General features: G+C 41.3%; 1 protein-coding gene across 2 annotated transcripts in view; it reads right to left on the minus strand.

Moving 5' to 3' along the window:
* Positions 1–257: 257 nt before the first annotated feature.
* Positions 258–22,658, minus strand: part of SLC16A10 (solute carrier family 16 member 10) — a 132,871-nt gene continuing 110,470 nt past the window's right edge. For both annotated transcript variants that reach the window (XM_075340048.1, XM_075340047.1), the window contains 4 exons: positions 19,616–20,018; positions 16,222–16,365; positions 4,807–5,035; positions 258–4,559 (listed from right to left, as the gene is read on the minus strand). In XM_075340048.1, the coding sequence (XP_075196163.1) occupies positions 4,324–4,559; positions 4,807–5,035; positions 16,222–16,365; positions 19,616–20,018 (1,012 nt within the window). In that variant the 3' untranslated portion in view covers positions 258–4,323. The remainder of the gene's footprint in view (positions 4,560–4,806; positions 5,036–16,221; positions 16,366–19,615; positions 20,019–22,658) is intronic.

Here is a 22,658-nt window from a genome sequence, read left to right on the forward strand (position 1 = left end):
GCACATGCGTGGGTTTTCATTACATTACAGTACTTTGCTCTGACCTTAGTAGGGCAGAGAGAAGTGCGCATGCGTAGAAGCGCAATGGAGGACTCTGTGTGGATGACGTTGGACGTATCATTCACACAAAGCAGGGAAAGAGGACGGTGATTGCAAGCAGAGAGGATGGACTGGATCAAGACCAGAGACGACCATCAGTCCGGATCGCCCCATAGGTGAGTATAATAAAAGGTATTTTTTTATGTTATACAGATCGGCTTGGGGACTTATATGCACACTATTCTATGATGCTATATATAAAAGGGCTTACTGGTGGTGGCCACAGCTTATATAGTAAAAACCTGGTGGCTGTTTCCTTTTAAGTGCGTCCAGACGTCCATCTAACATGCATGTGGGCCTCCTGACTCTTTTCCGACAGATGATGTTGGGGGATAGAAGGATCCGTCCTTTTGAATTGAAATGGCAGATCTTTTTGTTTGGCATAACAATAAGCTGCTGCCACCTGAAGAGTCTGACAGCAGCTCTATCACACAGAGCACAATAACACTCAGCAGAGCCGAACGTTAAGGTGTATGGGGGACCAAGTGAGATTGTTGTTTGTCTGACACCGTAACCATCAATGTAACTGTGTACTTACCACCACATGACTAGGATAGACTGTCATCATCTTCTCGACGTAGACAATGGATATGAAGTTTTTCTTTCATTGTATGTAGAGATTTTTAAAAAATAAAACAAAGTGATTCACCAAGTATCTTAAAAAAATGACAAAACTTTTCTTTATCCAATGAAAGGTCTTTAGTAACTACTACTGGAATACGCCTTTAAATTTGCAACCATTTCATAGTCAGACACAGCAGCTAATTTAGTAACCAGGAATAGCAATCTTGTCAATGGAGGTCTTGGAAGCCAGTCATTAAAAGTACTGGTGACGCTGCATGACATTTAGGGAGTTATATATTTATACACACACTATTTATATCTGGGACTTAGCTGCAAACTGTCTACCATGACGGAGGGGTGAGCATTGATTTTATGACACATACTTATAATAGTAAACATATAATGTTGATGAGCTGTTTTAAATTTCATTAAGCCCTTATTACAGATAAAGTCTGCATAGTAATAGTAACAAATACATACTGACATCAAAACCAAATGAATTTAAACTCAAGTGCATCTAAGTTGGTTACAAATGGAGATAAGGCGAACTTGGATAAGTGTAGCTAATTATATATGACACACATCTTCCAGCACTTCTGATTTATATTCCCTGTACTATGAAATTGTATACAACATCACACAAACTAAAGATAATACAATATTGATAGTTAACCTGCTCAGGATGGTGCCTATACTAAATCTTTGGCATATTCATTACTTTTGTTACCGCTAGAGGAATACTGTAGGCAAAATGTGTAAAGCCAAGTGCAAGGCTTGAGATGGGGTTCAGGACCCAGGCATTCAATGACAGCCAAAGAGAGAAATTCTATCATTTTCTGCCCCCTCAGGCCCTACACTAACCATAAGACACTATATATGTTTTGCCCTCATTGTTTAATTATCTTTATAAATAAAGCATTTCATTTCTGAAGTAATGAGGTCTTCAAAAACTATGGTTCAAGCATTGTTATCAAAATAGATGCCATACTCATAAGGCACTAATTCAAGAAGCAACCTTATACCTCGACAGCATGTACATCTGCAAAGTCTTTGGTTCATTCAAGGAGTTAAGGCCGCTTTACACGCTGCGATATCGGTCCTGATATCGCTAGCGTGGGTACCCGCCCCCATCTGTTGTGCGACACGGGCAAATCGCTGCCCGTGCCGCACAACATCGTCACGCATACTTACCTGCCCGGCGACGTCGATGTGACCGGCGATCCGCCTCCTTTCTAAGGGGGCGGTTCGTTCAGCGTCACAGCAGCGTCACTGAACTGCTGCCCAATAGAAGCGGAGGGGCGGAGATGAGTAGGACGTAACATCCCGCCCACCTCTTTCCTTCCGCATAGCGACCGGGAGTCAGGTAAGGAGAGCTTCCTCGTTCCTGCGGCGTCACACATAGCAATGTGTGCTGCCGCAGGAACGAGGAACAACTTCGTTACTTGTGCAGTAACGATAATTGAGAATAGACCCCCATGTCACCGATGAGCAATTTTGCACGTTTTTGCGACGATGCAAAATCGCTCATCGGTGTCACACGCAACAACATCGCTAATGCGGCCGGATGTGCGTCACAAATTCTGTGACCCCAACGACTCCGCATTAGCGATGTCGTAGCGTGTAAAGCCCCCTTTAGTCACGGGAGATTATCAGTAAAGAAGTAAGTCATAAGGTGCAGAAACTGAGTTGCATATTGGTAATACAGAATATATAGATCCAAAGGGAAAGAAATACTTCATATGCAATGGTAATCCTCCAACCCATTTCAAATGTTATTCGAAAATGAAAGATGTTTTGAAGCACAAAGATGCCTTCAGACTTGATACTTACATGAATGTAAAGTAAAAGGAGTTGTCTAGTTAAAACATTTTATCCTCTAATTGCAGAATACGTAATAACTTGTGTATCGGTGTGGATCCGACTACTGTGACCCCACTAATAGGCAGAACGAGGAACTATTATTCCCGGTACAATTGGAGCTGCGGTGTACATGCTTGACTGCAGTTCAATGCGTTTTCTATGGGGCTGCTGAGCGTTGTACTAGGCTTTTTCCAGCAGCCACATAGAAAGTGTATGCAGTGGTAGTTGGGCGTCTGTCCTACTGCATATTTTTGTAACATGGATAAAAGTTCCTCATGGTGAATAAAAATTCCTCGTTCTGCTGATCAGTGAAGGTCCCAGTGATGGGACTCCCACTGATAAGCAAGTTATCAATCATACTATGGATAGGTTCTGACTTGTTTTAACTGGACAACCCCAATAAATTATGCATTAGAACCTAGTGTAATGCCTGGTCTTTTGGCAGAAGAATGACATTTGCTATTTCTTCCAATGCGTCTCTTGGAGGTACTAATAAAGTTGTTGTTAGAAGTCTACAGACCCTCCTTGGGGAAAAAAAAAGGAAATGAACTCTCCTCCGAATTAATGAAAATAGTCTCTCTAGTGCAGTGGTTTTCAAACTCCAGTCCTCACGGCTCCCAACAGGTCATGTTTTCAGGATTTCCTTAACATTGAACAGGAAATGGAATCATTATCAAAGTCATCACCTGTGCAATACTAAGAAAATCCTGAAAACATGACCTGTTGGGGACTGTGAGGACTGGATTCTGAGAACCACTGTTCTAGTGCTACCTATTAGCACCTGACCTTTAAGTCAATCAAAAGCCCATCAACGAACCTTGATACATTATTGGTGGGACACTGGCTCATAGGGTACCTACAAGACCTGGGTCCTGTGAATCTTTTTGCTCAACTCCAGTACCTGCTTTAACAAGAAGCTATTGGCTGTATGCTGACTGATGACTCTAATCTTCCTCCAAGGATCTTTAACAAGTCAGACATTGACCTTCATGGTAGCTACATGTATGTGGCACAAGAGAGGCAGTTTTCTTCTGGAGGGGATGACAACAGAGTTGAAATAGCTAATCTGCAGAATTACATTTTTCTGTCTGAACTACATAAAAACAAAAGATTCACTTCTCTTATGCACAAGATATATACACAGTACAATGCAAACTTTCAAAAAAAGCAAAGTCATCTCAAGGAAAAGTAGCTAGCTGAAATTGTCACGGCAAAAGTGGCATATGTGAACATAGCCCAGCTCAGTCCTACTAATTGTGGACAATTTTGCTTGAATGATAATCATTGACAGTTTAGTTCATTGTGAAATACTGAACAATTATGACCATGCAGCATAAATTTATGAATACCCAGTATTGATGGTAAAAAAAACCTAACTCGAGTAGGTTGTAAAATTAAATAGATTGAAATTCATACTGTGAAGGCTTCGTGCACCATCACTCCAGCAATCGAATGTGATTGTAGATCAGACCACTTTTCTGCACAGAAATCTAGTCACTAAGACTGAATATCAATAAAGCAGGCACCAGGAAACAAAACCCTGTATTGCTGTAAAGCTAGATCTGGAGAAGTATTACTTTTTTTCTGCCAGACAAAAGGCCTTCAATAGTCCTGGTAAGATATCCAAACATAGGCACTTTGTTTCAATAGGCAGAAATAAGGAATTCTGACATGGAAGGCTTTGTCAAATATGCAAGCAAACACCTGATCATACAGCTTTGGTTTGGTAGCACCAGTTACAAAATTCAGTCACTATCATACAAAAGTCCTATAAAACATGTTTTTGTAAAATAATGGAAATTATATAACAGAGACATCTTCCTTTTTACAATCCTCGGCTGTGCCAGGTGTCAATGCGCTTGCAGTGTTATCCAAAATTTTCTCCCCAGACTCTCTATCCAGTGCTATTTCTTTCTTCTTTAAAGTCCTTTCATGGACCCAAGGGATAAGACAAAGGATAATTCCACCAATGATAGGAGGGACACCCGCCAAATAAAATGCTACATCATAAGACCCAAGAGTGTCACGCAAAAAGCCTGGAGAAGATAGAAAATGATATTGAGTATATCACCAACATCAAATGTGGATTCATACATGTTTATACCATACAGTCATTGTACATCAACTATTATATAGTGATTCTTACACAAAGACATATACTTGAGCAAAGATTGCAGTGTACATGCAACCAATGTCATTTCAAGTACGCTACTCAAAAACTAACATAATGCAAAATAATCATGTTCATTGTAGAGCAACACATAACAAAAAAATCAGATTTACCTGCAATAGGAGGGCCAACGGTCATAGGAATGGACATAAATCCAAGCAAAAATCCAATGGCTTGAGATACATTCTCCGGACCAACAAGCTCAAATGCAATGGGAGCCATAATACATATGAAGCAGCCATCGAACAGGCCCATGAAGAGACAGACAGCAATCAAGCCTCCAAAATTGTAGCACAGTGGAATCATCATAGACATTAGTCCAATTAAAAAAAAAGATACCACCTGTAGGAAGAAACATACAGATAATTTACTGCTGGATATAAATGACTATTAATAGAATCCAAAATAAAGGCAATAAGGAAATGCGCAAAACAACTCACATTTTGTGTTTCATGATGTTATAAAACGATATTTGCATATTATCATTTTTTCTTCCCACTAGAGATGAGTCAGTCTTTTGAAATTAAAATTTGCACAGTTCGCCAAATGTTTCCCAAAAATTCTATTTGAGTCAAATACATTTGGAAAGAAAGGGACCAAATTATGACTGAGGGGTTTAACCCCCTAACGACCGCTAATACATTTTAAAACGACAGTAAGAAATAAGTGACTAGCACCCCCTAGAGTTTGAAAATCTCTAGGGGTAGCTGAGACCCTAGAGAACACCATGCAGTTTTTTATGGTCCCCAGTCACATGATCGCCATTATTCAACGAAGTGACTAACTGTAAAAAATATTTCTCTCTCATCCAACATGATCTAACATGTCAGATGAGGGAGAAAAGGTGTCCCCCCTCCCCCACCCCCTGTAAAAGTCATCTCATGGACACTCCACTTTTTCCTGGTCTAAAATGCGGGGCGAATGCTGGGATCTTCCTCCAATACCCCGCAACGTCAGGAACCAATGTCATTGGTCCTGACATTTGAACTCTGTGACAGACCCTATCAATAGTTCAAAACCCAAATATTTAGTAAATATAGCCTTCCCAATATTTTTTTTTCTTTTTTTCTTAGCTAGGGTTAGGATTACAACCTAGGGTTAAGGTAAAAAAAAATATATATAGCTTATTTAGGTTAGGCAGGGATATAAAATAAAATGGCTTTCAGAATGTTTAGTGCAGAGCAGGAGTACACGCTGCTTTGCTCCAGCAGTTCTGGGAAGGATACCGAATCTGCGTCTGAAGCTAAATTGTTTTCCAAGAGTGACGACTAGGCTTCCTCCACGGGATCCCAGAGCTGGGGATGGTAGTGGAGTCAGACGTCTTTGCTGAAACGTTAGAGTCAGGACCAAGTTTTGCAGTTTCCCCATACAGTCTGTTATCCCGACTAGTCCTTTTCCCACCGCAAATTCCCCCTTTTGTAGCAGCGCCTGGCATCAAACTAGATGTCACTAATTTTAGGCTAAAGTAACATTTTAGCGGAAAACCCACCTGAAAACTACTATTTTCATTTTCACAGCGCAATCTAATAAAATTCTATGTAATTTGTGGGTTAAAAAAAACTCACCACACCAATACATTAATTTATTATAGGGTTTGGTTTGCCAATTGGGAGTCACATGTGGGTGTTTCTGCATTTTTGGCACCTCAGGGGCTCTGCAAATGCAACATGTTGTCCAAATTTGTGTTCCAAAAATTAAATAGCGCTGTTCACTTTCTGAATCCTGCCATGTGCCCAAACACTTAAAAACAATCCCACGACACTTTTTTGAGTTTCACAATTGTGACCCCAAAACCTCCGAGGTTCGGGGAATTGACAGGGTTCACTTGGGTATTCGTGGGGGTGACATTAAAAAACGGCTAGCGCAAGTGGAGAGTCGTTGGATCTTCACTCTGGGCACAATGTCCCCCCATGGCCTTAATGAACGCCTGAGCTTTGCCCCATTCCTCTGACTTAAGGACACCCAGGAAGAGTTTTTGTAAAGTGGTGGTCTTCTTCCTCTCTACCTTTCTGTATAGTAGCAGCCCCTCCACTGAAGTATTCCTTTTGCGGGCTTCATTTTTATTATTTTTTGTATTATTAGTATGTGATGTTCTTTATGCCTTCTCTATGATGATCATGTAAGTAGATTCTTATGATCTGGTTCTCAATTTTAACAGTGTGTCTTTTTTATTTTTAATTGTTTAGTATTGCCTCACCGATGTGCCCCGCTCCCCACGTCTTCCCCTCATCTGGATTCGTGGCAGTTTCCCACTCTGGAGAAATTGGGATTCCTTTGCACCTGATGTATACATTGATGTTATGGATAATGATAAATATGCGTCTTTATATTATATGTATTTAATTATGATTATGTAACGCAATTTGTTATTCCTATACATATATATATATATATATATATATATATATATATATGTATTCATCAGCGTGCTTGTAGCTCTTTTTTTGCTTGTCTCTCATTCTGCGATTGGCTGTTATATGGCTATTTTCCTCTTTTATTCCTCTAACTTTAGATGATGAATTGTCTCCGAATTAGGACTGTCACATGTGTTCAAATCAACAGTACTTTTACTTACCATGTTGATTTGGACGGTATTAGTCTGTTTTTGACGTATGCTGCAAGCTTTGAATACCTTGCAATCCAGGATATGGGTGTTATCTGCCCCTGACGCGCGGCCGAGTGTGTCTCTCTGCAAGCATGGTTATGACGGCGTCCTTAGCAGCGGAGATCCAGACTGACATACTGACGTCACAGGAAGTTTTCTTCCCTCCGATCTTTGCTGCGGACGCCGGGTGGCTGAATGCCGCTGCACTCAGAACACTGGCCGTGTGTAACAACAGCTGGGCGTGACTGGGCATGATGGGGCTCACACAGGAGGTTTATAAGGCTGCACATCGCCACACTTTTTTATCTGTCCCCCGAAGAAGCGTAAGAGACGTGAAACACGTGTCGGGACGCTGGTCCCCACGTGCAACCCTGTTTTTTTATTGTACTAACATGGGTGAGTGTTCATACTGATGTCTGATTGTTGTGACATGGCTATTTAATTAGTGCATCTTTTTTGCACCTGCTTTTCTACTCTGTTTGTGAATAGCATGACTCACCCTGAATATTTATAAACATCCATCCAGGGGCATGTGGGGTCTTTTCTATTTCCCCTCTGCACTTTATCTATCTATTTGATTTTTGACTATGTCTGATTTATACTGTCCTGAAGCATTGTTACAATAAATATTTATATAGCATGATTTTTGGCTTCATGGGATGGTTATTTCTACTAATTAGCAAAATTTAAAGACTTCTTATTTTCGTGTTCCCATGTGCCAAAACATTAGTTTCTGACCATGTATGTGGTAGCACTGTGTTTGTTAAAAATTGTGTAACAAATTATGTGGTCTGTTTTCTCCTATTATTCATAATCAAAATTACACATTTTGGGCTAAAATAATATTTTAGTGGAAAAAAATGTAACTATCATTTTCAAATTTTAAAAAGTTCTGTGAAACACATATTTGTTCAAAATGCTCAACACACCCCTACATTAATAAATTCACTGATGGGTCTAGCTTCTAAAATAGAGTCACTTGTGGGGATTTCTGATGTTTTGGTATCTCATAGGCTATGCAAATGCAATATATGGTGCCAGCAATCTATTTTAGTCAAATGTGTTCCAAAATTCAAAAGTTGCGCCTTTCCTTTCAAGCCCTGCCATTTGTCCAGAGGTTTCTGACCACATATGGGGTATCAGCGCACGGATAAAAAACTGGGTAACAAATTTTGTGGTTCACCTTTTGGTGAAACCTCTTGTAAAAGTACGAAATTTGGTGCTAAACCAACATGTTTATGAAAATTTTCATTATGACAAACTATTGTTATCAAATTCTGTGAAGTATCTGTAGGTTCAAAATGCTCACTATACACCTGGATGAAATTCTTGAGGGGCCTAGCTTCCAAAATGGGGTCACTTGTGGGGAGTTTCTGCTGTCTAGGTATCTTAGGGAGCCTGCAAATGTGACATGCTGTCCGCAATCTATTTCAGTCAAATTTGCTTTCCAAAATTCAAACTATGCTCCTTCCATTTCCTGAGTCCTCCCGTTTGTCCAAACAGAACTTTTTGACTACATGTTTGGAATCTCCACGCTCATAAGAAAGTGGGTAATAAACTGTGGGGTTCACTGTTTGATTTTACCTCTGTAAAATAACAAAATTCAGTGCTAAAGTAACATTTTTGTGAAAAAAATGAACATTTTCAATATGACAGCCTAATATCAAATTCTGTGCAGTACCAGTGAGTTCAAAATGCTCACTATAACCCTGGATAAAAACATTGAAGGGTGTATTTTACCAAACGGGGTCACTTGTGTTGGGGTTTCTGCTATTTAGGTATTGTAGGGGCCTAGCAAACGTGACATGGTGCCCGCAATCTATTTCAGCCAAATTAGTGTTCCAAAATTCAAATGGTGCTCTCTCTCTTCTGTGCCTGGCCGTTTATTCAAACAGAGGTTTCTGACCACATATGGGGAATCAGCGAGCTCAGAAGAAACCGGGTAACAAATTTTTGGTCCATTTTGTTGTGCTATTACTTGTAAAAGTGAATAAATTGGGGCTAAAGCAACATTTTTAGGTAAAATGTAAATAACTTATTTTTTTTCATACCACTTTCCATTAATTCCTGTGAAGCACCTGAAGGGTTAATGAACTTCTTGGATGTGGTTTTGAGCAGTGTGAGGGGTGCACTTTTTAGATTGGTGTCACTTTTGGATATTTTTTATCCCTTAGGCCCCTCAAAGCCACTTCAAATGTGATTGGTCCTTTAAAAATGATTTTGTAAATTTTGTTGGAAAAATGAAAAATTGCTGATAAAATTCTAACCCTTTTAACTTCCTAACTGTTTCAAAAAAATATGCTAATGTAAAGTAGACATGTGGGAAATTTTATTTATTAACTATTTTATGTGATATACGGTAACTCTGGTTTAGAGACATTAAAATTAAAGTTTGAAAATTGCAAAACTTTAAAAAAAATTGTGAAATTTAAGATTGTTTCACAAATTAATGCAAAAAAAAATCATCCTAAATTTACCACTTACGTGAAGTACAATATGTAAAGAAAAAACATTCTCAGAATCACCGGGATCTGTTGAAGTGTTCCAGAGATCTTACCTCATAAAGTGACAGTGGTCAGATTTCTAAAATTTTACCTGGTCATTAAGGTCAAAATTGTCTCCATCATTAAGGGCTTAATATTGTGCTCTTTGTTTACAGTGTGTGAAGAATAAAAAATAATGGCTGGTATAAGGTATACCTCAGATCAATTCAATCACACTAGGTGACTACGGTACTTCCCTATATATCACTTCTGAAAATGCATTATTATTCATAAAAAAATTTGTTTAAAAGAACTGAAGTCCTCAGTGGTTGACACCTTTTAATGGCTAACTGAAAAGATGGTAATAATAGCAAGCTTTCGAGACTACTCAGGTCTCATCATCAGGCATGGTATAACACAAAATCTGAAGAGTCACATATTTACCGTATTTTTCGGACCATAAGACGCACTTTTTTCCCCCCAAATGTTGGGAGAAAGTGGGGGGTGCGTCTTATGGTCTGACTATAGGGCTGCGGCCGGGAATGTGGGTGCTGGGGTGGAGCGGGTCATCGGGGGCACGAGCAGGCTGCAGCAGCGCCTGCCGTGACCACGTGGGCCCGCTCATTACATATGCACGCCCATCCTCCCGCCCATCATCTCTCAGCGAACACGGCGCTGACAGGTGGGCGGGGTGATGGGCGGGGAGGTGCGCGCATAATTAACAGCCGGCCATGATCACCCCTGGCATCTACAGCCTGGAGTGATCATGTGCGGCTGTATTCACTGCCCCCCGTGCATCATTATCAGCGCGGGGAGCAGTGAATCAGTACACTCACCCGTCACCGCGTGTGGAGCCGCCCCCCTGCAGCATCGCGCGATGTTTTCCTGTCTGTGCCGGTCAGCTGATCTGGTCACTAGCGGCGCGCACAGCGATGACGTCATCGCTGTGCGCGGCGCTAGTGTCCACCAGCTCAGCTGACCGGCACAGACAGGAAGGCATCGCGCGATGCTGCAGACGGTGACGGCTCCACACGCGGTGACGGCTCCACACGCGGTGACGGCTCCACACGCGGTGACGGCTCCACACAGCGGCGCTGCAGCTGAGACAGAGATCGGTGCTTCATGGAGTGAGGAAAGGTGAGTATAAACGTTTATTTTTTTTTTCTGTGCCACAGGCCATATACCAGGATGGGGGAATAACATGAGCAGGATGGATGGGGGAATAACATGAGCAGGATGGATGGGGGAATAACATGAGCAGGATGGATGGGGGCATTTCATGAGCAGGATGGATGGGGGCATTTCATGAGCAGGATGGATGGGGGCATTTCATGAGCAGGATGGATGGGGGCATATCATGAGCAGGATGGATGGGGGCATATCATGAGCAGGATGGATGGGGGCATATCATGAGAAGGATGGATGGGGGCATTTCATGAGCAGGATGGATGAGGGCATTTCATGAGCAGGATGGATGGGGGTATATCATGAGCAGGATGGATGGGGGCATATCATGAGCAGGATGGATGGGGGCATATCATGAGCAGGATGGATGGGGGCATTTCATGAGCAGGATGGATGGGGGCATTTCATGAGCAGGATGGATGGGGGCATATCATGAGCAGGATGGATGGGGGCATATCATGAGCAGGATGGATGGGGGCATTTCATGAGCAGGATGGATGGGGGAATAACATGAGCAGGATGGATGGGGGAATAACATGAGCAGGATGGATGGGGGCATTTCATGAGCAGGATGGATGGGGGCATATCATGAGCAGGATGGATGGGGGCATATCATGAGCAGGATGGATGGGGGCATTTCATGAGCAGGATGGATGGGGGAATAACATGAGCAGGATGGATGGGGGAATAACATGAGCAGGATGGATGGGGGCATTTCATGAGCAGGATGGATGGGGGCATATCATGAGCAGGATGGATGGGGGCATATCATGAGCAGGATGGATGGGGGCATTTCATGAGCAGGATGGATGGGGGCATTTCATGAGCAGGATGGATGGGGGCATTTCATGAGCAGGATGGATGGGGGCATATCATGAGCAGGATGGATGGGGGCATATCATGAGCAGGATGGATGGGGGCATTTCATGAGCAGGATGGATGGGGGAATAACATGAGCAGGATGGATGGGGGAATAACATGAGCAGGATGGATGGGGGCATTTCATGAGCAGGATGGATGGGGGCATATCATGAGCAGGATGGATGGGGGCATATCATGAGCAGGATGGATGGGGGCATTTCATGAGCAGGATGGATGGGGGCATTTCATGAGCAGGATGGATGGGGGCATTTCATGAGCAGGATGGATGGGGGAATAACATGAGCAGGATGGATGGGGGAATAACATGAGCAGGATGGATGGGGGAATAACATGAGCAGGATGGATGGGGGCATATCATGAGCAGGATGGATGGGGGGTATATTATGAGCAGGATGGGGGTATATGAGCAGGATCATATACAAGGCAGGAGGATCCTTACCAGAATGGGGTACCTTAGTAGAGAATTTGGGGACATTACCCCATAACAGTGTCAGCAGCAGATCCTCGCCCCATAACAGTGTGTCATGACCATATTTTTTGGTTAAAATTTTATTTTCCTATTTTCCTCCTCTAAAACCAGGGTGCGTCTTATGGTCAGGTGCATCTTATAGTCCGAAAAATACGGTATACACAACAGGACATAGAATGGGGCAGTAAAAAAAAACAAAAAAACAAACAAAAAACAACCAAGTTATATAAAACAGAACTATCACTATGGCAGGGGGGCAAACTGTTGTGGCCATAAATTTTGCTGCAGTTCAGTGTGAAAGTTTTATTGTCCTCTGATCAGGGTCTGGTCCAGGCTGTGACACGCTCGGATGGTCAGAGGAGCACATCTTTTAACTGATGTAAAAAGACATGAATCCATGAGACACATTCATTCCTACTCTGAATGTGTCAAAGGTCATCATAAGTTTGTACTCCCATAGTCTCCTATCTCTCTGGGACTTGAAACTCACTTTCAATACCAGCAATTTCATGTCCATGATGCTGTGGTCTGAGTTACAAAAATGTTTGGCCACAGGTAGATCCATCCTTTTTTCTCTTATTGTGTGGCGATGAGAATTCATCCTTTTTTTTGTTTTTTTTACTGCCCCATTCTATGTCCTGTTGTGTATAAATATGTGACTCTTTTATACCATGCCTGATGAAGAGACCTGAGTAGTCTCGAAAGCTTGCAATTATTACCATCTTTTCAGTTAGCCATTAAAAGGTATCAACCACTGAGGACTTCAGTTCTTATAAACAAATTTTTTTATCTCTACTGGCTAACACGGTACAAAGATATATTTTATTATTCATAGACATAGACTACCATTTCCTTTTCAATCCGCTTGAGAACTGATAGTACCCAACAATCAGATAAGTCTTTTTTTCTATACCTAGGTAGACTATGCTGTTCGCTCTGGCATGCTATCCCTACACTGTACAAGTATAAAATGGTGTTCCTTTGCTCCTTTGCCAAACCCCATCTTTTAAAATGACAGTGACAACTCCCATGATTGACTGCACAGCACCATGTGGCGGTATAGATGCAAGGCATTATGACAAAGCCTGCAGAACCACGCCTAAAGTCACTGGTCTTCTCTCTGAGTCTTCCGCAATGTTTGAAATAGTGCTGTGCATTTTTGGAGGACAGATCTTCAATTGACTCACACAGAGTTCAAATTTGTGAGGACCTTTGAATTTCATGACGTTGAGCTCAAAGTCAATCCTCAGCTTATGGGTTCGGTTTCACTTGCGTTTTGCACAGGCGAGTGCAATCCGATAAAATATTGGTGCAAAACTATGGCACAGTGTCCATCTGCGATTGATTTTTTATGCCATAGTGGCATGCGGAATGAATCGCAGCATGCTGCATTTGGCAGTGAGTCTCGGCTCATGCACCCCCATACAACTCTATGGGAGTGTGTGAAACATCGTACTGCACTCGCATATAATCCGAGTGCAGTGCGATATACGTAGAGACGGGCAGCAGAGGAGATGGGAAGCAAGTGATCCCTCCCTCTTCTCCGCACCTGTGATGCGATCGCAAGATGGCATCACAGTCGCATGACCCTTGGCTGATGCTCGCAGCAGAGGGTCATTAGCATATTGCTTCCGATGCTCAGAAGCTGTGCGTACCCTAGCCCTAATTTCCACATTTACTCCCACACTCCAAAACCAGACAGATAAATTGAAGAGACTGTGCAGTAATGAAAAATGATGTTTACTATATGTAGCAATACTGTGGTATTGCTGTGTATAGTACAAGAGATCAGACAATCACAGGATCAAGTTCTCTAAGGGGAATAATAAATACAGTAAAAAAAAAAAATTTAAAACATGAAAAAAACAACAAAACCATAAACCTAAAATAACCCTCCTTTTCTCCCTTTAAAAATAAAGATAATAAAAAAAAAATAATAATCATACAGATATACGGTATATCACTGAGTCTTAAAATGTCTGATTCATCAAAATATAAAAATAATTACCCCAATCAGTAAATATCGTAAATTGAATAAAAAAACCAAAACACAATAATTGCGTTTTTTGTTAGCTGCAACACCGCAAAAAATGTAGTGAAAAGCGGTCATAATGTCATATCTATCCTAAAATGGTGTCAGTAAGGCCTGTTTCACGCGTCAGTGATTCTGGTACGTTTGTGCTTTTTTTAAAACGTACCAGAATCACTGACATACGCAGACCCATTATAATCAATGGGTCTGCTCACACATCAGTGATTTTTCACTGAACGTGTCTCCGTGCAGCGTGCACCCTTGGCCGTGATTCTGCACGGAGACATGTCAGTTTTTGTCTGGCATCACTGATGACCCACGGACCACACTATGGTGTGATCCGTGTGTGATCAGTGAAACACGTACAAGAAAATCACGGACATTAAATATTAAAAATTTTCAACTTACCTTGCCTGCGATTCGCTCTGCAGCCTCTGCTTTCGGCAGCTCCTGTCTGGCTCATGAATATTTATGAAAGCAGGAACTGCCGACCAGGAAGTAGGTGCTGAGAGCGGTGGGCGGACGCTGCAGAGCTGGAGACTTCTGCACCATGAACAGCAGCAGTGAAGGCAGGTGAGTAATGTCCATATGCAATCACGGATCACGGATTGCACATGGACAACCCACGTGTGCCGTGAATCACGGAACACAGAGGGACATGTGCGTGTTTTACACGTCAGTGAAGAACGTCTGTGCTTTTCACTGACGTGTGAAACGGGCCTAAAATATCTTAGCCCATGAAAAATAAGCCCTCACAAGTCTCCATCAACTAAAAAATGAAGACGTAGAGGTAACAGTAAAAAAAAAAATTATTTCCCTCATTAAAATAAAAAACACTGGACAAATTGGCGTTGCCGTAATTAAAATGATTAGGACATAATGCCAGGTCAATTGTACTAGATAATGTACGCAGTAAAAACAGTTACAGAGAAACAATGACAGAATTGCTTTTTCTTTTTTTGCAATGTCAACACCACACTTGGAATTTTTTGTCACCATTTTCAATATACTATGTGGTAAAATGAATGGTCACAACTCAGCCCACAAAAAACAAGCCCTCATACGTCTATATAGACAGAAAAAGAAAAAAGATATGCTTCTGGGAAGATGTGGAGGAAAAAACAAAATTGGTGAAATTTACCAAGTTGGGAAGGGGTTATGGGCCATATTTCTTGCCATATTCTTTCAATGGTATCTGTCACACATGTCTGGCTACAGATTTGGTGCAGGACATGTTAACAAAGTAATTCCATAGAATTTTGATTTTGTGATACCAAATGCATCACTTGTACAGCGAGGTATTGTGAAATTTAGGAATTATTCATGAAGTTTTACAGTATAAGTTTTGCAGTACCTGTAAGTAGCAACAACCAAGACAGTCGCACCAGACTTAAAAAAGGTAAAAGGCAACAACTTCAGGAACATATTCAAGAAAGCGGAGGAAGTCCGAGGAAGTCATCACGAAACACGTGTTGGGACTGCTCCCCATGTGTGCCTGCATGTGAGTGTTTACATTCAGTGGATCCCCCGCTGGGTTATGTGCTTGGGTAATGTGCCTATGGTTCTTTACTAACTATTACTCTGTTTTGATACCTTGAACCTCTATTTTGCTTACTGCTAAGGCACTTACACTGGCCCTACTGGGAATGTACCTTTGTATTTACCCTGCTAGATCCATGCAGCCCCACATGGGGATTTCTTGCTCGCTTTTTTGTGTCATGTAACCTCTTCACTTTCTATGATGTTTTTATATCCCATGTGAAATTTATATGCCTGACCCAACCAATTAAAGTTTTTTATGTGCAATTTACTTTGGTGTTGGTGGTTCCTGGGCTATGGGATATGACGTAATATGAGGCAAATTTAAAGTACCTGTAAGTAGACTTTCTTGACCCCTGGAATGTAGTCTGCAAGTCTGCCAAAAATAAGCCTTCCAACCCCGGAGGTAACACCGATACACAGCAACAAAACCTCTTCCTGGACATCAGTTCCCAGACGCTCCCTAACATGTTTCATCTGGTGAATGAAAAGAGTAGTAAATGTAAAATTTGAAATGCGCTTATACAGTTTTCATTTTCTGCACAAACAAAATGTTTGCTACAGATAAAAGAAAATAATTTGATCACCATAAAATCATTTATTTCTAAATTTTGTTAGTTACATTGGATTAGCAATATAGAATTTCTCAATTATTTAATTGCCAACATCTATATTAGTAACAATATAATATAATAAGCATTTACTTTGTTTCCCGGAAAATAAGCCCTACCCCGAAAATAAGCCCTAGCAGGATTTGTCAACCTTTTTGGAGTATGCTTAAAATATAAGCCCAATTCCAAAAATAGGCCCTAGTTGGGGATCATCATACTAATATTATCCTGAAATTCGGCTTGGACAGCCCTTTCAGGATATGTGACTTTTATTGGTGTATGTTGCCCCATTGTGTTGATGTAAGCCCCGAAGTTTATAGTGACATGCCAGCAAGTTAATGGAATGAATATTCACCCCGGTAGCCGCCCATAATGATGCCCACCCCTCTGCTGGCTTCAGTGTTTGGAACTTAAAAATAAGCCCCAGCTGCGGATCTTCATACTAATATTATCCTGAAATTGGGCTTGGGCAACTCTTTCAGGATATGTGACTTTTATTGGTGTATGTTGCCCCTATTGTGCTGATGTAAGCCCCAACGTTTACAGTTACATTCCGGCAAGTTAATGGAATGAATATTCACCCCTGTAATTGCCCATAATGTCCCCCACCCCTTGCTGGCATCAATGATTGGAACTTGTATTAAGAAAAAATGAATATTCACCCCATTCCCTCACCCCTAATCCTGCTCACTCTTCTGCCGGCATTAGCGATTAGAACTTGTGTTAATGAAAAAAAAATGAATATTTACCCCATTCCCTCACCCACCCTTCTGCCTGCATCAGTGACTGGAACTTCTGTTAAAGGAAAAACTAATATTTATCCCCTTTCCCGCCCATCCCTCTGTGCTTGGGTGTCAGTGATTCACTCAGACTGTCTTATTACTGCACGAGGGGTGTAGTGCAATGCTCGCACTGGCGGCTTTGCTCACCTGAGCATGACATCTGCAATAGAAATACATGCTAAAATTCTCAGGTCAGAAGAGCCGCCGTCCAGTGCAAGCATTATGCTGTCATCCTTTGGCAGTTATATGACAGTCTGAGTAAATCACTAATACAGAGGAGTGAGTGGAGAAGGGAGTGAATATTATTTTTTTTTAATAACACAAGTTGTAATTACTGACACCAGCAGCGGGGTGGGTGGGACTATGGGCAGGGAAGGGGAGAAAATATAATTTTTTTCATTAACAAAAGTTCTAATCAGTGACGCCAGCAGAGGGGTGGAAGGGGTAAATATTCATTTTTCATTAATAGCCTACCCAATCGCTGCCACCAATACAAAATATAAGACATCCCCTGAAAATAAGCCCTAGCACACCTTTTGGAGACAAAATAATATAAGACAGTGTCTTATTTTCGGGGATACACGGTATTATAAGGGAGATATGTGTATGTGCCAATGAAAAATACATATGAAAAATACATATGTGTACAGTATGTGCCAATGAAAAAATACATAAGCCTTGCTTAGCTCTTGAAGCTCTGTATCAGGGGTCCCTAACTTGTGCCTCGAGAGCCTCTTGTTCTCTCATGGGCCTATGATGTGTGTCTTGCGGCTGTCTCCCAGTTAGTTGCATTTAGCCTATGTACGCACTGAGCGTTTTTCACGGCGTTTTTACCCATTTTTCGAGTGCGTTTTTGTGTGTTTTGGGGCTCAAAACTGCATGACTTTGCTTCCCAGGCAAAGTCTATGAGTTTTCATTTTTGCTGTCCGCACACAACTTTATTTTTAGGTGCGTTTTTGAGCTAAAAAAAAAAATGGACATGTTGATTCTTTCCTGCGTTTTACTGCGTTATTCACCCATGAAATGCATTGGAAAAACGCAGCAAAACGCAGTGATCAAAAATAGCGCAAAACGCAGCCAAAAACGCACCAAAACGTGGTAAAAACGTGTGCCTTTTTGCTGCGGGTGCATTTTTTTTGCACTTTTGTGCGTTTTTTGCGGTCCAAAACGTACAAAAACGCAGCGTCAAAAAAACGTTGTGCGCGCACATAGCCTTACACCAGGTCTTGAAAACAGCTATGAAGAGCAGGTCTCAGATCTGAATGCAGGTAGGAACCCCTGGTTATTGGTATACTGCCTCAGTGTGGCGACTTCTGTGGGAAAGCTGTGTCTGTCATTATACTGGTAATGGGGAATCTAGGTGTCACTACTGTGAGAGCCGGGAGCAAAATGTGGCTCATGACCCTCTCTCAGAGCTGAATGTGGCTCTCAAAGACAGAAAAGTTGGGGACCACTGCTCTATATGATGCTTAGTGTAGTTTACACATGAAAAAGGTGCTGACAGATTCCCTTTAAAGGAAATCTGTCACCAGGTTTTTGCTACCTCATCTGAGAGCAGCATAACGTAGGGGCAGAGACCCTGATTCTAGCGATGTGTCACTTACTGAGCTGTTTGTTTTCTCTGCTGCAGATCTAGCAGTTATACAGAGCTCATAAATATGCTGGACTACCTGGCAGCACGCCAAGCAGTCCTCAAATGATAATCTACTGTTGATTAAACAGTGATTTTATGAAAACTACTCTAAGCAGCCCAGTAAGTGACACACCATTGGAATCAGGATCTCTGCCCCTATGTTATGCTGCTCTCAGATTAGGTGGCAAAAGTCTGGTGACAGATTCCCATTAAGATCATAGTAATGGGTCACAATGCAATCCAGTTTATTGTTTGAGAACCTTTTTAAGAGAACCAGTTTGTCCAAAATGTACTATGTAAATGTCCTGACACTTGACCAATCACTCAAAAAGACAAGGTCGGAAGTGCATGGCTCAGGAGGCAGAAGAGCACAGGACGCTTTTGAATATGCATTTCGGTATGCGATCCTTTAGGAGATGTGACCTTCTGCTTCCTGAGCTGGGCACTTCTCAGTGGTCTTTTTGATATAATCGTAGATCCTGACCTAAGAGATCTACAGGAAATTTAAAGAGCTACAAAATCTAAAAAAAATTACCAAAACTTAGTTAAACTTTAATTGTAATCATGTGTATTTGATCCAGAGAATTGTAAAAACTAGTCACTTAATTGTCAATTATTGTTAATTATCTTTAAGTGCCCTTGCCTTTATGTGTTCTAGAAAAGTGGTTACATGTAAAGCTACTTTATAAGCTGTCACTTACCAAATGCACATAAGGCACAAAATAGCCAAAAAGTGCTGCTGGAATCCCAAATGCCCATATGCAATAACTCTTGATTTTGAAGATGGAAAAGTTAAAGGGCTTTTTACGCCGGTTGCTGTTCCTAGGCAAGAGCGGCTTGTAGGTGAATCCAGCCAAAAATAGTACAAACAAGAAGATACATAAGACACGCAGGGTATGGTAAAGTCCTATTCCGTTAAGCAAAAATTTGAGAAGAAAAGGCAGTGACAAAGTAAATAGGCTGCTGCCTGCTGTGACAATACCATTTACTAGACCTAAGCGTTTCTTAAAGTAGTGTCCCAAGATTACCAGGGAAGGTTGGTAAGCAAATGAGCAGCCACAGGCAAATAAAATTCCATATGTAAAGTAAAGAGGCTCCAAGCTCCTACAGAAAAATAAAAAAAAGTAAATGAGAAAACAAGGAGAAAATATTTAACATGTCATTTTACATAAAAAAATCAGACTATAGAATGAGCACTGGGGTCTTTCAAAAAGCCAAACCTCAAGTAATAATAATAGAAATGGCTAAACAAAGCTAAGTGTTTGGGTTATACAACTAAACCAGGTTGAGCAAAATATAAAAGCAGTAGTAGAGTGTATACACCAAGATGGCAACGACACCATTAGGCCCCTTTTAAATGTCAAATGCAGTCAGCGGCAATTAACTCAGCATCACAGCTAGCTCTGGGCGCTGCTGGGAGTGGCGTTATCACACAGCCACCACCTGCGTGGTATGACGCAGGCTCGGTTCCTGAGCCTCTTCCATACATCTTCACTTAATATTAGAAGTACAGTATGTCATATATCAGTGAAAGTTTAAATCCAAGTGTGTACCTATAGTAGGTATAGGGAGGGGTTGTAGTTGCACCTGGGACCTGAAATCAAAAAGGGCCAAAAGGATTTTTTAGGGTTCCTTTGAGAGAATCAGGTCTTTTAACTCCTTCATCCCCCAGCTTGTTTTCACCTTCATGAAAGAGCCAATTTTTTTTTCAGTTCTGCCCCTTGTCACTTTTTGAGGTAATGACTCTGGAAAGACGGATTCCAGTGATTCTGAAATAGTTTTTTCGTAACATATTGTATTTTATGCTAGTGGTAAATTTAGGACTATATTTTTTGCATTTATTTGTGAAAATATTGGAAATTTGGCGGAAATATCCCAATTTTCAAACTTTGAATTTTTATGCCCTTAAACCAGACCAAATGTATGTCACACAAAATAGGTAACAAGTAACATTTCCCAAATGTCTACTTTACTTCAGCACAATTTTTGAAACATAATTTATTTTTGTTAGGAAGTTAGAAGGGTCAAAGTCAAGGTTTTCAGCAATTTCTCATTTGTCCAACTAAATTTACAAAACCATTTTTTATGGACCACATCATATTTGAAGTGACAGAGAGGCGTATGTGACAGAAAATACCCAAAAGTGACACCATTCTAAAACTTGCACCCCTCACACTACTCAAAACCACATCAAAGAAGTGTATTAACCTTTTAGGTGCGTCACAGGAACTAAAGAAATGTGTAAGCGAAAAATGAATATTTTCCTTTTTCCCACAAGAATATTACTTTAGCCCCACATTTTGCATTTTCACAAGGGTAACAAGATAAATTGCACCATAGGAGAAATTGCACAACAAATTCTGAGTACACAAATACCCCATATGTGGTGGAAATCTACTGTTTGGGCGCACAGCAGGGCTCATAAGGGAAGGTGCACCATTTTAATTTTAGAGCACAAAATTGTCTGGAATAAATAACAGACGCTATGTCACGTTTGCAGAGCCCATGATGTGTCTACACAGTGGAACCCCCTATAAGTCACCCCATTTTGGAAAGTAGAAAGCAATAAAAATTATCAAGATGTTTGGTGAGCACCATGAACCCGTAGGTGCTTCACCAAATTTTAGAACGTTGAGCATTTTATAATGTTGAGAATACATTTTTATCACAAAAATGTTGCTTTAACCTGGTTTGCGGGTGCCATGTAACATTGGCAAAACCACTAAGGTGCCTAAACTATGGAAACCACATTTTGGAAACTAGACTCCTCATGGAATTTATCTAGATGTTTGGCGAGCACCTTGGACCCCCAGGTGCTTCACACAATTTTATAACGTTGAGTCGGGTAAATGGAAAAATATAGTTTTAACCACAAAAATGTTACTTTAACCCCAAATCTTTCATTTTCACAAGGGTAACAGGAGATAATGGACCATACAATTTGTTGTGCAATTTCTCTTGAGTACACGGATACCCCACATGTGCTCAAAAATTACTTCTGTGGTACAGCACAAAGTGAAGAAGTGAAGGAGCGCCATATTGCAGTTCAGATTTAGTTGGAATGGTTTGGGGATGCCATGTCATATTGGCAGAGCCCCTGAGGTGCCAAAACATCTGAACTGTGTGTTTCAGATGCTATCTCCTGCTGTTTTCAGATTACATAGCAAAAACATGCTGACAGATTGTCTTTAGGTTTTAGGGATGAGAGAATTTTTTCATACATTGTATTGAAGCCTGTGGCTCACTGTTTTGGTACTGACCCTTCATAACATAAGCCCAGAGTTTGAGTCTTGGTGTTAATATGCTTAACACTAGAACTACTGAGGTAGTCATTTTGACTACTTTGCATCATGTATTTCTATATAGGTGTCACGAGTCCAGTAGTTCTAGTGTTAAGGCCCCGTTACATGCAACGACGTATCTAACGATATATTGCCGGGGTCACGGATTCTGCGATGCACATCCGGCATCATTAGCGACGTCGTTGCGTGTGACACCAACGAACGGCTGTTAACGATCAAAAATACTCACCTTATCGTTGATCGTTGACACGTCGTTCATTTTCAAAAAATCGTTCATTGTTGAGGACGCAGGTTGTTCGTCATTCCCGAGGCAGCACACATCGCTACGTGTGACACCTCGGGAATGACGAACTACAGCTTACCTGCGGCCGCCGGCAATGAGGAAGGAAGGAGGTGTTACGGCCGCTCATCTCCACCCCTCTGCTTCTATTGGGCGGCTGCT

This window comes from Anomaloglossus baeobatrachus, chromosome 3 (assembly GCF_048569485.1).
Source record: "Anomaloglossus baeobatrachus isolate aAnoBae1 chromosome 3, aAnoBae1.hap1, whole genome shotgun sequence".
NCBI classification, from domain to species: Eukaryota; Metazoa; Chordata; class Amphibia; order Anura; family Aromobatidae; genus Anomaloglossus; species Anomaloglossus baeobatrachus.